Genomic DNA, 19,667 nt, shown 5'->3' on the forward strand with positions numbered 1-19,667 from the left:
ACCTTCCGGGTCAAGATAGGAACTACACAACCCAACAGTGAGCGGTACTGCGCTTTATTTGATTTGTTTACATTATGTTGCACAATTCGTACCTGTTTGTGTTTTGTAGCGAATATGCTAACATAACTAGCCTCAAAATTGAGCTTGTGTATGATCGAAAATTCTACATTTCTGAAAAGAAGTCAGCTTTTGCCATCCCAGGTGAGGAATTTAAACCGGTCACATTCAATGAAAGGGGAATTTCTCTTGCTCGCTAACCTAATAAGTTACATTTGTTCGCTCAGCTAACTTTTTGGACTATAGTGCATATGTATGGACCACTTTTACGTTGTTTTTGCCTTTATGGAGCTTGACAGGACCTCGTCCCCATCCACATTCATTGTGTGGAAAAGAGAAGCATGAAAAATCCCCAGCTATCTTCTTTTACATTTTACATAAGAAAGAAAGAAAGAAAAAAAGCCTAGGAAGGACATGAGGGTGAGCAAATGATACAGAATGGGCAAAATAGCCACCTAAGAATACTGATAACACATATGTTTTTGCTGCTACTTTATAATTGGGAATTTGCTTCGTATTTTTATACATGTTGACAGATTTATAACAGAAGTAGATGGAACGGTTAATGCTTGCAGTAGTGCAGCGGCCTGCCAAACACAGCCTGCACTCTCTAAAACATGAGAGACTTCAGTCCAATTCTGATGGGAGCAATGTTGATCACTAACAGCTGCTCGATCGCAGGGAAACAGTCACGTCTGACCTGCAGCTGACTAAACTGACAATAAAAACGACAATCACATCATTGCAATTTCCCCATTAAAATGGCACACGGCCACATTTGGATTTATTTTGTTATCAGATTTAAAAGCATCTGTAAGGAGAGGGCAAAAGGCAATATGGCAACAGGATTGAGACTTATTTAGTTGAGTTGTCTTCAGACACTCAGGTCACTGCAAATTTACTCTGATTAATCATTAATTGTAAATATTTGTAAAAAAAAAAACCCATATAAGATTGTGTGTGTGTGTGTGTATATATATTACCATCTTAAGTGGCATTTATGTTCATCCGAACTTTCTAAAAAACATGTTAGTTATGATTAAATGACATTTTTAGGGCCAGCTGTCCAAACATCTCTCCACTTTAGTATCATTGATCAGTTTAACGCTTACGTATTCGTGTTGGGTGGTGGTGGTGGTTTTTGGCCGTACACATGAAGACAGATGCCAGAGTCAGAATATGAAGCAGAAACATTTAAAGCATACGGTCAATGCAACATGATACAGCTGACTAAAACATCTCAGTCAGTGTACTCTCATTCACACTTATGCCAGGGAACAACCATATGTTATTATTCTGTCCTACACTGAACTGGAGAAATATACTGAATGAAAATTGAGACATTCTCGGCCTCTGCCTGAATAAATATCAGAGCGTCAGATCCTGAGGAAAAAAAAAAAAAGAAAAATAAGAGTTTTGGATTTTTTTGGTGAAAAAGTTTGACGGCTTATCAATTTGATTCAAGTCACTTGCCCAAATTGTTCACAATACGCGTGACAATATATGGGTGAATCTCACAAGAACGTGTTACAGTCATATTTTACTCTACATTTTAAAAGTCTATATTTATTTGTATAATATTTGTAACTGGAAAAAAAAAAAAATTAAGAGCTTGTTTTTGGACAATTAAGTTTTTTTGAGACATTTTTTTTTCCCTTAAATCTAAAATGTTTTTAAAATGTCAAATTAAATTGTCAAGTATTTATACATGATGGCAGTATGTTATTCTGCCTACACTGACACAGTAAAACTTGTATTATGAGAAAGAACAAATTGGAAAGTGAAACCTATAGATTGTTTACAGTTATGAGTATATTACAAATTTACCATTAAAAAATAATATAAATGTATTTATCTTTTATCATTATTTATGTTATTTAATGGTAAACTACACACACAAACACACACACACACACACACATACATATACATATTAATGTTATTAAATGGTAAATTATTACTATTTAATGATTAATAGTAAAATGACCCAGACATGTTTTTCTGAGATTCACACACATACAAACTTTTGAGGGAAAATGTCATTTTGGTACAATCAGACGCAACAAAACATCCACTAACAGATGACAAAACTGTGCTTCTATCTTTAAAGATCTTCTGCATATGGCTGAAATCTTTATTTGACGTTATCATGGAGCGCTAAACTGATCCACCGCTGCATTGCTTTGAGCAATCACGTCTTCTCAACTAAACAACAAAAGGCATGTGGACAAGAAGATGCGAGAAAGCAACAGTCCTTGTACTGTAAAAGAATCCTGAGATCGATGATGCTGCATTCTGACCCTTCCGGTTTCTGATTGGCTCCGTCAAACATTTCAGTTAAAGCTCAATGGTGAACGTTTGAAGTGCAGCAGAAAACAATATAATATTTGATTCATTCATTAGGACGAAAATGTGTTTGATTTAAGCAAATGAAATTAGTAGTGATCTACAGTGTGTCATAGAAAATACAAGCACCCCTTATCAAAGTAACTTTTATAATCGTTGACCAAAAATGATAATTTTTTTCATTAATAGGCCATTATATTACTCAAATCAAATATAATTGATAAAACCAAAAATAAAATACATTTTCTAGAACAAGAACTGTTCAAGAGTCAGCTGAAATCCTAAGCACTTATATAACTGTGATTTTTTTTTTTTGTCCATTCAGATAAATGAAGCTAGACAATGAACAAGTCATGGAATAAGCTCACACAGAGATGTGTTTGAAGGCCGCAAAAAAAAAAAAAAAAAAATCATCATTCATTCCCTTTGCTTTTCTATTCAAATGCAGATGAAACAAAGGCAAAACAGTGCAAGAGGTAAATGGTGCAAGAACCGAATGGCTCCAGTGAGTAGCAGACGCCGAGATAAGCAGGATGCACCTCTCCACCCAAACAAAACCAGAGAGGAGAGCATAAAACGAAGAAAAGGGGGCCTGTCTGTCCACATGAATGGGGATATCATTCCATTTCACTTCATTGTCCCCTGCACAGAGCTGTTAAATGTGTGCAACAGGACAGCATTGTCATAACTCACAAAAGGCAAGTGCTTGTTTGTGTTCTAAACACCACTGACCTCACGATCACACCTAGTCCGGTTCGTTCATTAATATCCCCGTTAGTCTGTTCAGCTACTATGAGCCCGGCGGGCTGTGGGCATCTCCGTCGGGCCACAGGGTAGCCGGTCGTCCTAATGTAACAGTTTCTGATAAGGAAGGTGGTTGCAATTGCTCGCTAACTAAATTTTCATACTCGCTACTGTCCTCGTCATCGTCATCCTCCTGGTCTTCCTGGCCGGTGGCCTGGCGGTTCAGGGAATCTGAGCTCGAACCGTCTCCATTGCCCAGGCCCAGACTGGGAGACGGGTGGCCGGGCGAACCTACGGCTTGGGGCCGTGGCAGCAGTATAGCGCTTGGTGAATCTGGAGGCAGTGTGGTGCTGTAGACTGGTGGAGATGACGAGTTCACGGGTCTCTCTAAACTGGGCTCCACCGAGGGACCTGAGAGCATGACTCGAGTCAGCGAAGAGTGTGAGGAGTCGGGAAGGGCAGAGTTATCAGGAAGCGTGACAGCGGCTGCCTCTTGGAGTCCTGTGAGGAAAATAGAGAAGATATTCAAAGAAGTTGTTTCCTTTTTTGTTAAACAAGCATTAAATGCACAGAGTCATCAGTACATACTTCTCTCTTCCTCAGCGCTGTTACGTTTCCTGAGAGCGATTTCCTCTTTGAGTTTGTTCACTTCTTCTTGGATTTTCTCCCTCACTCGTTCACTTTGATCCACTTCACAACACACTGCCTGCAGGATGACAGAAAATTCTTTAGGGATGCATGATATTATCGGAACATCATCCTAATTGGCGGATGATTAAAATGTAAACATCGGCATCGTCACAATATTAAATAAAGATGAATAACTCACAAGTGCTCAAGGTGTGCTAGCGATATTTAGAATTTTTACAGCTCTTTTGCTTTAGACCATCCACAAATGTTAAATCTTCAAATAAAATGTTAAGCTTACAACTGCATCTGTCGAAAAAAAACTAAAAAAAAAAAAAAAAAAAAAAAAACAAGCAGTGATTTATTTTAGTTATTTTCAAAGCTTTCAATGTACTTAGAAAAATAGCTTTAATAATGTTTATTTAGTTCTAACAAGTAAGTTTTTACTTAAAACTAACCAAAATTAAAAATAATTTGTTTATATTATATGTAAAGGAGATTATTTTTGATTTTTTTATAGAATAATATATAAATATAGGTGTTTTGTTTCGGAAAAAATGAGTTTATACATATTGGCACATCACATATCGGCAAAAATCCAGTAACGTGAATCCTTAAATTTCATAGATAGTACTAATTCTCAGCATTATTTATTTAAAACATTTAAAGGTTATTACATGTTGCAAATTGTGGTGTATTTTAATCAACATCTCCTGAAGTTATTTGAAAATTCATATAAAACATTAAAAGAGTAACTCACCTGCACTCTTTCTTGAAGGGCACTGTATACTTGAAAAATAGCTCGAATGTCTTTCATCACCCCATCCTTATCAAAGAACTCAGTCCTATAAATGTAAAAAAAAAAAAAACACTTATTCAAGTATTTACTGCAGCAAAACTCTGAATTTTTTTGTTTTACATGCTGTGCAGTTTAAATGAAATAAATTAAGAAAAACTGTATCATGGTTTCTACTAAAAAATATAGAGCAGCTTAACTGTTATTAACATTGATATTATTAAGGAATGTTTCTTGGGCAACAAATCAGCATATTAGAATAATTTCTGAAGGATCATGTGCCACTGAAGACTGGAGTAATGATGCTGAAAATTCAGCTTTGCAATCACATGCATGAATTACATTTTAAAATATATTCAAATAGAATAGTTTTAAATTCTAATAATATTTCACAATATTACTGTTTTGATGCATTTTTGATCAAATAAATGCGGCCTTGGTGAAAATTTTTAATGGTAGTGTGAAAACAAAATAATTTACATTTTGTAATGCAAATAACTACATTTTGTGACCCGGATAAAGAGGAATATTGAACACTGCAGTCAGGTTGCCTCACCCATGCTCTTTAATGACACTTGCGTAGTTCTTGGAGGTGTTCGGCACAGATGAGACTTTATATTCCTGTTGACTGGTGTTGCCCAGGTTTGGGATGCTTAGAGATATCCTCTGATTATACCTGCTGATATAAAGATCCAAACTGCAACAGAAACACTCATTAACATGGTCTCACAGCATTTGCAAACATTATGCATGTATTATGAAATAACCATATAAAAGACAAGTCTTTAAACAGAATCATGATTTTATCATATTTTGAGAACTTTTACCCAACAGGATTACATTTTACAAGTATGCATTAAGCAGCATGTACATACTTTCTGTTGGGTCTGAAGAGCACATACTCCAAAGCATGTGTGGAACTATTGGCCGTGGAGATGAAGCTGAAGAGAAGGAAGACCAGATCTGGGATGCCAAGTATATGGGTCAACTGCTTGTGGATCACCTGCTCCCTGAATGACATCTGCTGCTGAGTGTTCCTTCTAAACCGGTACCAGCCGATGACATTCTGCTCAGCAAGAAGAGACATTGTGAAGTAGGTTGGCTGAATTAAAACACACAAAGTCGAACACCAAAGGACAAAGAACCCGTCAAAGCACCTGCTAATTATTTATTTATTTTCCTCTCTAAAACTTTCATGCATATGTCCTGATAACTGCTTACTTTTCTTCTGTCCTTGAGGATTCTGTTGAGATTTTCTTCATTGACATTACCTGCATAGTCATAAAAGCTGAAACATACAAAGGAATTTTTTTTCAGTTAAAACTTACAGATAGCAAACATTAAAGAACGCATCTATTAAATCCAATTACCCATCCAAGACATTCTTACCTAAACAGCTGTGCACAAGGTTCATGATTATGGACCTCTGAAAAACAAGTGAATTATTTTCAATATCTCAGTAAAGTATGCTGTGACTGTTCAACAGTGTTGGGAGTAACACAGTAGTATATTACTTTTTGCTGTAACGCAGTAATACAACGCATTACTAATAAAATTTGGGTAATATTATACTCGTTACAATCTCGTTAACACAACATATTTTAACTCTCAACATCGAGAAATAGAACAAATGAGTAACTGAAGAAACACCGGGACTGGTGCCACAAACACTAACTAAACAACAAAATTTTTAATTATTTTTATTAAATCATAGTCTATATTTAAAAGGAATGAATCCGCAAAATATATTTGACTTAAATAATGAACAGATTAACAAAATGGAAGGAAAAGTCTGAGTGTATATGCTGACGAGTTTGGTTCATTTTTGTGTGGTGCGACACTCTACAAATGGAAAGGAAACCGAGACGACAGAAAGCGCATCCTAAAATAAAAATAAACACATTGCAGTTTCGAATGATCTGTATGACCAAAAATAGTAACTCAAGTAACTCAAATGTAGTGTAATGCATTAAAATTCAGAGACAGTAATATTGTAATGTAACTAATTACTTTCAAAAGACAGTAATAAGTAATATACATACAGTGTATTACATATTGGAAGTAACTTCCCCAACACTGCTGTTCAAAACATTTAAATATTAATATACATACAGACAACTTGGAATAGACAAAGAAAAATATGCTCTCATATATATGCTCATATGCTAGGACAATATGACCTTTATAATGACTCATCTTACTGCAAATATAAGATACTATCGGGTCCCACTTTTGATGTTGAATGTCTTTGTGAAATTCTTTGTGAAGTTATCAGAGATGAAGGGTTCCTGGGAGCAGTGCCAAACTCAGAAACATGATCTCTTAATGTTGGAGAGGAGCTATTTCCAGCATTTGGGAGCAAAAAATGATCTATGTTGATGTACAATGCTGGCTCTCTCGAACAGTTGGGTGGATTATCAGGTTATTGACAACCAGAACAGTTTGCTAAAGTACTGAATGGTTGAGACTGAAACAGATAACATCAAGTCATATCTTGAACTGATAAAGTCCCTCTGCTCGCACAGGAAGGCTGTCACGTCCTCACTATGAAACGTGTTATGTCTGTGATTTGAGCCTTCATGTTTTGCATGATCAGGTTTACCAAACTAAAATGGTCATTAACGTTTGTCTTTATAGCTTTGGGACGGTAAAAAATAATCAACCATGGTTTTACCTATTACATTGAGGAATTCTGAGCTACCGATGTGTGAGTCACTGATGCTTAAAGTCTCCTCCTGTCTCACTTCTCCCAGCAGGAAGCCCTCCTAAAAGAGGCATAAAATGGCATTTCAATGGCAAAGACAGTGTAGTTAAGACAGAATGTTATTATGACCACAAGTTAATAGACACTTTTAACAAACAGGGTACAAAAAAGGGCCTGCAATTGTTTTAAAACAAAGTAATAATTACTATTACTCAAAATTCGGGATGTCTGATTTAGTAATTTCTTAGCAATAAACATGAAATAAACAAACATTAAGTATACAAATATTAAAAACAACCTAAAAGTACAAACACATTTATTTATTTGCTTGCTTATCTAAAAAAATTTGCATTTCAACTTGATCATATAGGCCTATAAGATGTCAATTAGTCAGGGTTTGCTAGTCTGTGACTAGGTTATAGTTTTTAGTTGACAAACTAATAATAATTACATAATTAAAAATGTATATTTAATTATTTTTTCCCTGCAGTAACAGGGCAAATGCCATTTTAAGGGGAATACAGATATTTGATGCGTTTAAAAAGCAAACAAAAACCGAATCTGTACCTCTAATGGTCATGGGATACCAAAATGTTTCATATTAGGTGAATGTACCCAGAATTCATGCAATGAATGTCTCAAAATAGACAAGTTTTTACAAGGTCTGAAAACCATTGCTGCAATGATCGAACAACAGAAACACTGTTCTTCAGGAACACAACACAACTTCCCTGGTTATTTACTTGTTCCGTTTGAGATCAGATCACACAGAAAAAGCAGATGTTTCTTTTTTTCCAATTAAAATAAAATTACGTTATGAATGTGGTTTAGTATCAAAAGCCCACATAACAACACCATGCAAACTGACAATCCCATAGACAAGCGCCAATCAACATGAGAATGGTTGCCATTTAGATATTCAATAAGGAAAAACAGTAAAATCTGTCAGATCTTTGACTGAAATAAAACAGGTTAAGCATAACAGCAGACTAACCAGCACTAAACTATGCGAAGCCTGCAGGGTCAATGACAGATCACCTACTTCCTAATGCCTCAACTAGTACACTAGAGGGAATGACACAGAGCAAAAACGGCTAGAAAATGTTAAGCAATTTGTGAACACTTCATTTAATATGTCTGTTAAGACATTCAAGTTTGCATTTGACAGCTATTGCTCACAAATAAGTTAGCTAGCCAGCTAATGTGACTATCTTGACACCTATAAGACGACATCGACGAGATTTAATTCACCAGTCGCTACTGGGCGGTGCACATTTATGACAGCGAGCAATCATACAGTGAATAAACGGCAATGACACTTTCTGACAAGCTTGTAAAATCTTTCGGCTTGTAGGTTTGCTAGCTGTCAGCCAGGCAGCGTCTCAAAACCTAGTGTGCTGCCTACCTAGACCGCATTCTGTTCATCACGAAAGGCGTGTACTGAGTCAGCTCTGTTCGACTTACGACATTCCAAAATACCATGAAATACTACAAAAATCCCGCTGACTCGGAATTCTGAACGTTCTATCGCACCTTCGAATGTTACAAAAGCTGACTAGGTAGGCGGCTCACCAGGTTTTCATACCAGCCCCGCTGAAGCCACACCAGGAAGATGACACCGGGAAATGATTTCACGCTGATTTGATGGAATAAACTGTTTGTTGTTTCGCTGTGCGATCGTGCTCTTAAACATTTACCCTCAAAGTCAGATGGCAGAGTACTTACATGGTCGGAATTGCTGTTGGCACTGTGATAACACACAGAACTAAAAGTATATCCCGAAATTGACGCCGCCATGATGAAAACCTACGCGCCGAGCCCACAATCCTTTGCGCACGCACTGAATAAACAAACCCTCTGCTGAGGTGAAAGATTCTCACCCTAAAATATGTATTTTTTATTTACTTATTAAACGCTTGACTGGACTAATTAAATAATATAAATAAAATGTTATACATACAATACATTTATCTACTGTTATTTAAATTTAATATTTACCATAACATTCTTAAAACGTAATAAATAACACTTTAAAAATTAAAATTACATGTATCTACATACTTGTTGTATAACCCATAGTGTTTACCTTGAAAACAACATCCATCTGTCTCTGTATTTAGTATTGAAATAAGTGCAATGATACTCATCAGAACTGACGACACACATTACGTCATGACTGTGGAGTGATGTAAAACATAAAGAACTGTTTAGAATTATGTTCACCAAAAAAGTGCACGTTTGTCAACTGCGTGATGTTTTTATTTATTTACTTAGTTTTATTTTTAATTGTTTTAATTTATACCCGTGTATTCAGTTAGTATCGCTTTGCTTTCAGGTTTGAATATGCAATAAAACTGCACCTTTACCTGTATTACAAAGCTTTATTTTGGAGTTTTTTTTATTTTATTTTATTTTTTTTTTATTTTTTTTTGGAGTTTCACGTCGATTGTCATGTTCTGTTACGTCAGCGGAAGTTGATGAGGCGAGACGTCATCATGATGGAATCGTCAGTGAGCACACAAGTGCAGTGTACAGAATTAGAAGAAGATTTTGCTCCTTCAAAACTCGTAACAAAGAAGTAGTAAGAGTTTTTTGCTTCTGCAATATTCACAAGAATATTGTATATTCTACCCAGCAACTGCTGCAAGTGAAAAGTTACACCTTTATTTGTTAATAAAAAAGTTGGGTTGTTTCGAATACTTTCAATGTAATCAGACTTTTGACTTGAGCTTGTTGTTATTAATTTTTTTTTTCCTGGCCATTCTACCGTTTTCCTTGAAGCTGGGATGATGCTTACAAGAGAGAGCTGCAGACTTATAAGGATATTGGTGATGTGGGAGAAATATGGTAATTTAGCTGTTTTGTGTCATGTTTTTGTTTATGAATGCTCTTTCTTCATCAGATAAACACTACAGTGTCTCAGTACTAGTCTGTTCTGGAAGGATATGACTGAATCTGAACCAGTACCATCTTCTGGTGTATATTAGTTGTGTTCTGCAATTTAGGACAATTAGTATTCCTCTGGTCACCCTTTAGGTTTGGTGAGGAAAGCATGGACAGAGTGATCAGATAGATGGAGGCACTAAATCTACCTGAAAATGCTGCCATACTTGATATTGGAACTGGAAATGGGATGTTCCTTGTGGAACTGGCAAGTCAAAGTTCAATCTGTCTCTGCATTTAGTTATATTCAATCATTCTATTAATTTAAATACTTTTTTTTTTTTTTAGATCAAAATAATCAGGGTTTCTGCAGGTCTATATACATACATATACAACCACACATATATGAATAAATATATGAATATTTTTATTTCAGTGTAAATATCGAAACATTATTAAATCAAGATACATTTACTTGAGATGCAAATTAAACATATGCAGTCTTATTTTCTAAAAATGTTAACAAAATTAAGTGGATTTATGTTTAAAACAAGAACAAACATCTGTCAGGAGGGCGTGACTCATGATTTTTCAACTTGGCTGTTATGTGTTCCTGTTTTAAACACAAACATCAATTTCTCATAAAACAAGAAAGTTTTTGATTTAAGAAGACTTTTAATGTTTAAGTAAATGTATCTTGATTTAGAAGTCTTTAGAGATTTGCTCTGGAAAAAAAAAAGAAAACAAAAACAATAAAATACTAATAAAAATGTTCATAAAGTTGTTTTTTCATACATTGAAGCATTGCTTGTTCAAGCCATTAACATTATTATTATTACCATACTGAATTATCATGTTAGTTTATTCAATTTAGTACTAAAATTTCCTTTTATTTTTGCTTTTTTTTTATTTTTTATTATATTATTAAGTCCTAAAAAGTCTTTACCGTCATAAAACTTGCAGAAACCTGGATGATGTAAATAAGTATAAATAATAATCTTATGAATGATCCCTTAAGGCCAAGCATGGTTTTTCAAACCTCACTGGAATCGACTATTCTAAGGCTGCTGTAGAGCTCACCATAAATATTCTGAAAGAGGAAGGCTTAAAATTTTTTAAAATTCAGGTAATGGTAATGATTAGTTTTTTTTAACATACGTAAATTAAATAAATAATTTCACTGCACATTTAAAAAGAACACAGAATAAAAGAGAATTTTTATTTATCTTTTTGTTTTACATGTGACTCCAGGTGGTGGATTTCCTGAACCCCAGCGCAGAACTGAAGGGTTTTGATGTATGTATAGATAAAGGCACATTTGATGCCATTAGTTTGCGCCCAGAGGACAGAGAGGAGGCAAAAAAGTGCTATGTGAACTCTTTAAAAACTGTAATGCAACCAGGCGGCTTCTTCATCATCACCTCCTGCAACTGGACCAAAGAGCAGCTCCTGCAGATCTTCACACCTGGTACCTTAACATATTGGCATATTTCTTAAATGAATAATGTTTCAAATACTGTAATGATTGTAACATAGTTGTGTTTCTTGCAGGGTTTGAGTTGGTACAAGAGCTGCCCACCCCACGTTTCCAGTGTGGTGGTGTGACGGGTAACAGTGTGACAGCTTTGGAATTGAAAAAGATTGACTAATCCTCAAGTTTTTTAAACTTTCCGTTTTTTTTTTTTTTTTGCAATATCAGTTATGTACATCTATAATAAACTATTTTGTAAAATATTGAAATATTGAACTTGTTTTTCTTAATATTAAGGTAATGAAAGAAATGTAATAAGAATACATGTAACCTAGTGTATTGTTCTGAGAGGAACACATGAGGGCAGTATTGAGCTACATTTAATCTTAAAGTTATGTCCATTTTTACGCAGTTCTTAAAAAGTACTAATGTACTAAAGTACAAACATGGAGTAGTTAATTGTTGTGTACACTGTTGGGTAAAGTTATTTTTTTTGTCTAAAACTATTGAGGCCATACAATGGAACTGAATGTAATGAAAATGCCAGCTGTAGTTAAGTGCAGTGGAATTTGTTAAATAACATTTCCATTTCCATTTAATTGCTTGTTTTTAATGCCAAGTTTTCAGGCGGCACTGTAAAAGCCAATTTAATACCAAATTATAAAATCAATTTAACTAAATAACCAATATTGTCAAAAAGCCCCTTTATTTGTGCAACATAATTTGTTTATCCATTCACTAAACATCCAGTAATTAAGCTTTTTTGCTGAACAGAGCTTTACCCTGAAGCTTTCAAGCACTCTTGCGAAGTTCTTGCATTAATGTGAATGTGTGTCCCTTTGAAACGGCTGAACATTAACAAATGTCTCTCGCTATATTCTGGGTCACACTATTGACACCTCAGAAATAGCGTCCATGCGGTCTCTGTTACCTCTCTCTTTCTTGGGTATATTTCTCTTTCTCTTGGTCATTTTTAAGAAAAAGTCTGACAGCTGCACCTGATAAGAAAATGATTGAGCTTCCAGGACACAACTGCTACCACGGCAACAGTGAAAGAGCAATAAAAGACTGGCTTTGGGCCATGATGCTGTGGTGCTTTAAAGAGAGCGAAATCCCCCATACCTCTCTGGTTATTACCCCGTCCCCTAGCCAGAGAATGAAATGAAAAACAAAGACCTGAATTTAAATCTCTCTTGGCACCTTCCAGAGACGAAAACAGAAGTTTACATTAAATAAATGGATTGAGAGTGCAAAAACTTCACCTTTTTTCTGTGCATCAGCATTTCTTGTCAGTAAGAATCTGAGAACACAGAGTATCCAGACAGCTCTTATTGAAGCAGAGATGTTGAATAGTAAATTAATAGTGTGTGAGATCGATAGGAAGCCAGTGTACATAAATGTGCAAATCATGTGATCATTGTTATGTCATCAATTGCTAATGAACTTTAATGCCTAATAGTCTTTTGTTTTCATGGACAAACATGTATTAGGTAAATGGTTGCAGGTGAAAAACAATAATAGCCATGTAAGTTAATTTGGCATTTTAGAGTGAAAAATTGTAGTCTTTTTCCATTTTTAAATATTTTTAACTTCATCAGAATGGTATAAAACTTGGGGACTTCTGTGGCACTTAAATGAACACACACACACACACACACACACACACACACACACACACACACACAAATCATGGACATTAATTCTGTTTTGAATATGTTTGGAACTATCTCTACTGGAGGATCAACAATACACAAGGTAACTTATTCGCTTTATTGTGTTGAAGAGAAAAGGGACGCATTTTTTATTATTTTTTTAATCACGAACATGCTGATACCCAGAGCTCTCTTGCTCATGTGATATTGTGATCTTAAATCTGATTTATTATTTGCCATCAGGAAATTCAGTTTTAAACCTTCCAGTCAAAACCATTACAAAAAAAGAAAAATCAGTTTCCATTGCCAGGTGATGATCATTCAACAGGCTGCAATAATGAATGCTGGTGTGAAAAGCCACTCAGTGTTTTTAAATATAAAAGTCTTGACTGTTCATGACTCTTGACCATTATCCTCTACTTGAATTTAAGGTTAGGGCTTCATTTGTCTCACATTTATCTGAAGAATTAGAGTGTTAAGCCTTTAATTCAACATCCAAGCACAGGGTTCGCTAATGAAGAAAAATGTATCCCTTGTGTTTAACTGAATTAATTTACTACAAGTTTGCCTTCTCCCTAGTCGGCTAAATACAGGCAGGATATATTTTACAATGAAAGTTTGCTTTATTCTGTCACTAGTTTAGCACTCTCCAAGGTTCTTCAGCAGATGTAAATTCACAGAGGAGAAAGAACTGGGGTGGAGGCTCCTCTGTAACATCTTAAACTCGGTTCTTCTCTCGTCATGCAGGAATGGGCCCCAGCAGGTTGAGCACAGACTAATGGTCGGACTAAAATACATCACCTTTGTTTAAAGAGGAGGTGGAGAGTTCTGGGAAAAGATGGAGCGGTCGAAAACAGAACATGCAGTGAGATGTAGCACCTGCTTGGTCCTCATAGAGATGGATGGGAACTCAGTGATGAAATTCTTTGAGTTAGGGTCTGTGTGGATGCTGACAGGGCCAGGTCATTGTTCATATAGATGAACTGCAGTAAAATTGGGACACTAAAACTGTGGAAAAGGGAAATTAATATGTTTTGATCTTTCAGATATTTTTTAAAATAAGTACCTAATGCCCTCTGAAGCTTTCTATTTCTTCATCCATCATAATAAAATTATGTTTTATTATAGTAGAGGTTAAACTACATTTAATTGGGTTGATCCTGAAAAGATGAACTAAAATGTTGAAATGTAGCAGAACCCAAACTGACAGACTTTTGAGGCAGCATAACGCTTAAATGATCTATTCTACTGTTTAGAAAACTATCAATAATCAGTTTGTGAATGAATTACTCTGTGTGAGTCATTTTCTTCTTCTTCAACGAATCGCTAATGAATCACTCTTCTCTTTTCAATGAACACATGGTCACATGGGTTTAGCAAAACTGAATCGGTTAATGATTTTGAATCATTCCGCTCACCCATGCACTGAACCGTTTAGAGCAGTATCTCATTTATTAAAATTGGACACTTTGAAATACAGTGAGCAAAAAGAGAACTGGATGAAGTGGATAATTACCTGCAATCATTTGAAATCATAATCGTCTGTTAGCGATGAAGAAGCACTTAGTTCAACACGTCCACCTGCAGCTTGTGAATGCCTCACTACAGGTAAAGACTCCCTTCATTACACACAAACAGCGAGCAATGTATATTTTATGTACATTATTTATTTTCAATTTTTTAGTGAAGCAGCTTAAACAGCTTTTTTTTTCTTTCTTTTTTCTTTCTTTTTCTTTTTCTGAAGGGTGCTGTGGCTTTCAGTTTAGCTTATTAGTAGTTTGCCCAACACTGTGTATATGACATGGTTAATGATAACCATTTGGAGGAGGAACTGGTCTGTTATCTACTTTGCAAGCCAAGAGCCAAGATCTTGGAAGGTGCCAAATTACATGCATGCAAAGATGGAGTTGGGTAAGATTTAATGAGCAGTCAAAAGTAGCACGTCTGACCCCCATTCAGTCCAAAAGAGATTTAAAAACCCAACCGTTCATTCAAATTCAACATGGCATATAAACTCAATGGCTCTACAGTAACTCGCTGCCACAAAATCGATAAAGCTGAAACAGAAAGTACTTGGCCAGTGCTGAAAGGTTTGAATTATGCTGCTAGTCCTTGGCTAGATCACAAGTGTGAGTTTTCTGCACAGAGTTCATAGAGCCAATTACCATATGATAACTAGAGGCTAAAGGAGCATCTGCAGCTCACTGGGGTCTGCATCTGGGACTGTGCAGACGGATGTGCTATTAACGTTCTGGACAGAACAGATGCTTCAGACATGTCATCAGGTGACATCCTGCTAGTTGTCTACACTGGTCCATGTTTTTCACCGTTTGCCCTTTTGGCTGTGCCAAGGACTGACAAAGTCAGTCACACTTAAAGACATAGTTCACCCCCCAAAAAATGAAAATTCTGTCAACATTTACTCAACCTCATGTTGCTGCAAACCTGTTTAAATGATATTGAATGAATGATATCTTCTTACGTACCACATAAGAAAGACAGTCATACAATTTTTGAACAACATGTTGATGATTTAGAGTTTATTTTTGGGTGAGCAATCCCATAACTACACTTGTGTGAACTTACGGATTCACAAGTCTACTAAAAATCACCTTGTGATTAATTTGATGAACAACTGTGAAATTGACTAAGGAAAGTGAAGTTAGGGCATTGTTTGTTTGCACATTTGATACCGTGTTATTATTATTCCCTTCTAAACTGTCCAAATGTATGTTTATACCTTTTCATTTTGTCCATAATTTTTCATGGGTCTACCAGTTAAAACTTTGAATACACACTTCATATCTCAGGAATTTTCAAATATTTTGTAATGGTTTATGATTAAATGAAAGTCAAAAGTTTTAGATTAATTGTGCCTACTTGGCAGAATATAAATTACCTCATGTATTATTATTATATATTTTTTAATGGATGGGATGAAACAGATGGAATAATAATGAAAAAGCAGCCAAGAAGTGTGGGAACACATTCAACACTGTTTTAAAAGCATTCTAGGATGCATAAAATTAGTTGAGAATCCTAGAATGTGCAGAGCTGTAATCCAGAGAATGGTAACTACCGAAGAACTGGCTACTGAGAAAGCTAAAATATATTTGATTTAATATATTACATATGACTTTAAAATGTATGTGTGTATTAATAATGCATGTGTGTGTGTATTATTGTAATTTTGTGTATATAATAAAATAGAATGAGTAACCTTTGACTGCAAGGGGACATATGATGCGATTTCAGGTTTTCCTTTCTCTTTGGAGTGTTACAAGCTGTTCATGAATAGATAAGATCCCTAAAGTTGCAGAGACTAAAGTCTTAAATCCAAGGAGATATTCTATTTAAAAGATAAGACTCGTCCACGCCCCCTAAAACGCATCGTTTGAACACGTCCCCACGTCTACGTCACTGTGTGGCAAGATTTGCATAACGCCGCCCAAATGTTCACGCAAAGAAAGGAGGCGTAACATTGATTCTTGCTGTGGTATTGTTGCCGCTGCCGCCGCCGTGTTGTGGAGACACTGTGTGTTTCGTTGCGAAAGCGAAAATACTTTATTTGGCTTTCCAAAAGAGGACACAACTATAAATCAGTGGTTAAATTGTATTTACAACACTGTTCCAGAAAAGTTCAACCCAAATATTCAGATGTGTGCAGAGCCGGCTGTTCTGATTCACAGCCTGTAAGTGTGTTTTAAGTGTGTTTTCATATGTTTATGTAGCGCGATACGTAACGCAATGCGTAAAAAGACAATATAAGTCATTATAATCAGTAATTATGTTCCCACTGGATGAGAAAAAATGCCTCGTTTGTAATGGGTTTTTATTGGTTTTGTCTCGTCGCATCGGGACACTGCATCACAGTATGGTAAGGGGTGTAACATTTCCGTCACACGCTTGAGGTATTCAGCCAATCACAACGCACTGGATAGGTGGCCAATCAGAGTAAACCTCTCTTTTCAGAACGATAAGCTTCGTAAAAATCGACGCGTTTCATAGACAAGAAACAATAATGTACAGTATGTGGAAAATAATGTGTTTTTTGAACCTTAAACCACATAAAAACATGTCATATGACCCCTTTAAATTCCTGGTATGACCCTTGTCTGTCAAGTTAAAGAAGCATTATAGTTCATCATTCCCTTCCTCAAACACTGCACTGCCCCTCCATCATTCAGGCCTCCTGCTGATTTATTGCTTTGCATTAAATTCTGTGACACAGTTTTTGTCTCAGCTGAGCAATTGGCCGCTTAAGCAGCTCTGCTAATTGATCCTGTAAGACTTGTAAATCATGCTGGTGTTCTTCTTTTCTGTCTCTCTCAGCCTGTGGATTAATCTCATTAAGAACTGCATAACACTCGCCAAGGCGCATTACAATGCACTTTTGCAGCTTACAAGGGACTCTACCTCCATGGAATAACTCAACCGAACTCTACAGATGGCCGTCAGAGACTACGTAAATTAATTTCTAAAATTTTGCAATGATCTTTTATTAAAATATGATATGGCTACACTGCAGTGTCATATTTTAATATTTTAATAAAATTGTCGTGGTTGTCCAAACACTGGACCCCAATGACTTTCTCTGAATGGACATAAAAAAAGAAAGACATTTTCGTCTTTTGTGTTAAATGCAGGTCATAGAGGTTTGCAATGACATGAGGATGAGTAAATTAATAAAATTAATAAAAATTCGCCCTGGTCCTATTGATGATATGAGACAGTAGAAATAGGGGGTGGGTGGGGAGTGACCCCTGACAGACCTGCGAAAGCTGTCCAGATCCGAGAGAGGCCGTCAGTGTAGGTGTTCGCGGCTCCAGCCCGATGACCCACCACGAAGTCGAAGTCCTGGAGCACGAGGAACCATCGGGTCACTCTGGCATTGGTGTCTTTAGCGCATACCATCCACTGAAGGGGTGCGTGGTCAGTGACCAGGGTGAGGAGGTAGTACCGCAGCTCCAGGACTGCCCACTTGACGGCCAGGGCCTCCTTTTCCACCGCTGCGTAGTTTCTCTCGGCTGGGGTCAGCTTCCTGCTGATATAAATGACAGGATGCTCCTCACCTTCCTGGATCTGTGACTGGACGGCTCCCAGTCCTGTGTTGGAGGCATCCGTCTGAAGCAGGAAGGGGGCAGCTAAAGTCCGGGGCTTTGGGAACGGGCTCCGAGGTGAACTCGGAAACCTCGCTGAGGTGGCGGAAGTCATTGCAGAAACGGAGGGTGCCGTCTGGCTTCGGGACCATCATGATTGGGCTGGAGCATGGGCTGCGTGATGGTTCTATCACTCCCTACTTCAGCATTTGTTGTATTTCCTCCTCAATAGCTCGCTGACGACGACCCCTGGCGGCATCCAGATGTCATGCTTCAGGATGCTGGTCTGCCTGGGAAGAGAGGAGAACACATCAGAGAACTGACCGATCAGGTGCTGCAGCTCCCTCTTCTGGGCTGGCGAATGGTGGGGATTGACATCGACAACCACGGGATCAGAGACGGCAAGGGCTGCGAGCTGGTCTCTAGTCCCAACCCTCTTCTTCAGCAGGTTGATGTGGTAGAGCTGCTCGGCTCTCCTCCTTCCTGGCTGACGCACACGGAAAGTCACCGGCCCAATCCTTTCCAGCACCGTGTAGGGACCCTGCCAGGTGGCCAGGAACTTGTACGCAGCATTGGGGACTAGGACCATGACTCTGTCTCCAGGCTGGAACTCCCGTGGTTGGGCTGCCCAGTTGTAGTGGCGCTGTTGAGCTTGCTGCGCTTACTTAAGTGTTCCCGGACTAATGGCATGACTCGGTCGATCCTTTCCCACATCTGCTATATGTGCTCGATCACCGAGCGATGGGCCGCTGGCTGTTGTTCCCAGGCCTCCTAAATAAAGGGGGTACCCTGATCAGTCAGGATCTCCACTGGGATGCCGACTCGGCTGGAGAGCAGGAAGAGTTCCTGGGCAATGGCTTTGGCGGTGGCTTTTCGGAGGGGAACTGCCTCTGGGTACCGGGTGGCATAGTCGACAATCACCAGGATGTGTTTATGTCCCCAGGCAGACTTAGGCAATGGCTCCACAAGGTCCATCCCGATGCGCTTGAAGGGCACCTCGATGATGGGCAGGATGTTTTGGACGACGAAATGTGGGAGAGGGTGGGGGCCAGGCTGAGCTTCCTTGTTCGAGGCTAGAAGAACGGGGTGCTGTCGAGGTCCTTTCGTGGGCCTCCGTATTCGGCGGCCCCCTCTTGGGCTGGCAGGCTGCGTAGCTGTGGCCAGGCGCTGGAAGCGGCAGAAATGGTCACTCTGTTGTGTATCTCCATGGACACAGGTTATGGGGAGGAAGGTTTTATACTCCATTCGTGGGGCAAGAATGTGAGACTGTACCAAAGTGACTGCACTG

The 19,667-nt window shown here is 37.6% G+C and overlaps 1 protein-coding gene and 1 pseudogene across 3 annotated transcripts; one reads left to right on the top strand and one right to left on the bottom strand.

The window, feature by feature from the left end:
• Positions 1-38: 38 nt before the first annotated feature.
• abraxas2 (abraxas 2, BRISC complex subunit) lies at positions 39-9,393 on the bottom strand. 3 transcript variants are annotated; one of them, XM_042774638.1, is made up of 9 exons: positions 9,361-9,393; positions 7,245-7,335; positions 5,960-5,996; positions 5,792-5,858; positions 5,446-5,636; positions 5,127-5,267; positions 4,535-4,619; positions 3,736-3,853; positions 39-3,648 (listed from the first exon to the last, which is right to left on the bottom strand). In XM_042774638.1, the coding sequence occupies exons 1-9, from the start codon at positions 9,376-9,378 to the stop codon at positions 3,194-3,196; spliced, it is 1,203 nt and encodes a 400-aa protein (XP_042630572.1). In that variant the 5' UTR covers positions 9,379-9,393; the 3' UTR covers positions 39-3,193. The 3 variants fall into 3 exon arrangements, with proteins under 3 accessions (XP_042630572.1, XP_018976185.1, XP_018976186.1); XM_019120640.2 differs by lacking the exon at positions 9,361-9,393 and adding an exon at positions 9,000-9,152; XM_019120641.2 differs by lacking the exon at positions 9,361-9,393 and adding an exon at positions 8,847-8,865.
• A 77-nt stretch (positions 9,394-9,470) lies between these two features.
• Positions 9,471-12,179, top strand: LOC109107709 (annotated as a pseudogene).
• Positions 12,180-19,667: the final 7,488 nt, after the last annotated feature.

Source organism: Cyprinus carpio, chromosome A17 (assembly GCF_018340385.1).
Source record: "Cyprinus carpio isolate SPL01 chromosome A17, ASM1834038v1, whole genome shotgun sequence".
NCBI classification, from domain to species: Eukaryota; Metazoa; Chordata; class Actinopteri; order Cypriniformes; family Cyprinidae; genus Cyprinus; species Cyprinus carpio.

What these genes read in the sequence shown, in the direction of transcription:
- abraxas2 (XM_019120640.2), bottom strand. Translation starts at nt 9,071, where the DNA reads ATGGCGGCGTCAATTTCGGGATATACTTTTAGTTCTGTGTGTTATCAC. An exon ending in CTCTTCAGACCCAACAGAAA is followed by an intron (nt 5,268 to 5,445) that starts GTATGTACATGC and finishes TTTCTGTTGCAG; the next exon opens with TTTGGATCTTTATATCAGCA. An exon ending in CCCTTCAAGAAAGAGTGCAG is followed by an intron (nt 3,854 to 4,534) that starts GTGAGTTACTCT and finishes GTCATCCTGCAG; the next exon opens with GCAGTGTGTTGTGAAGTGGA.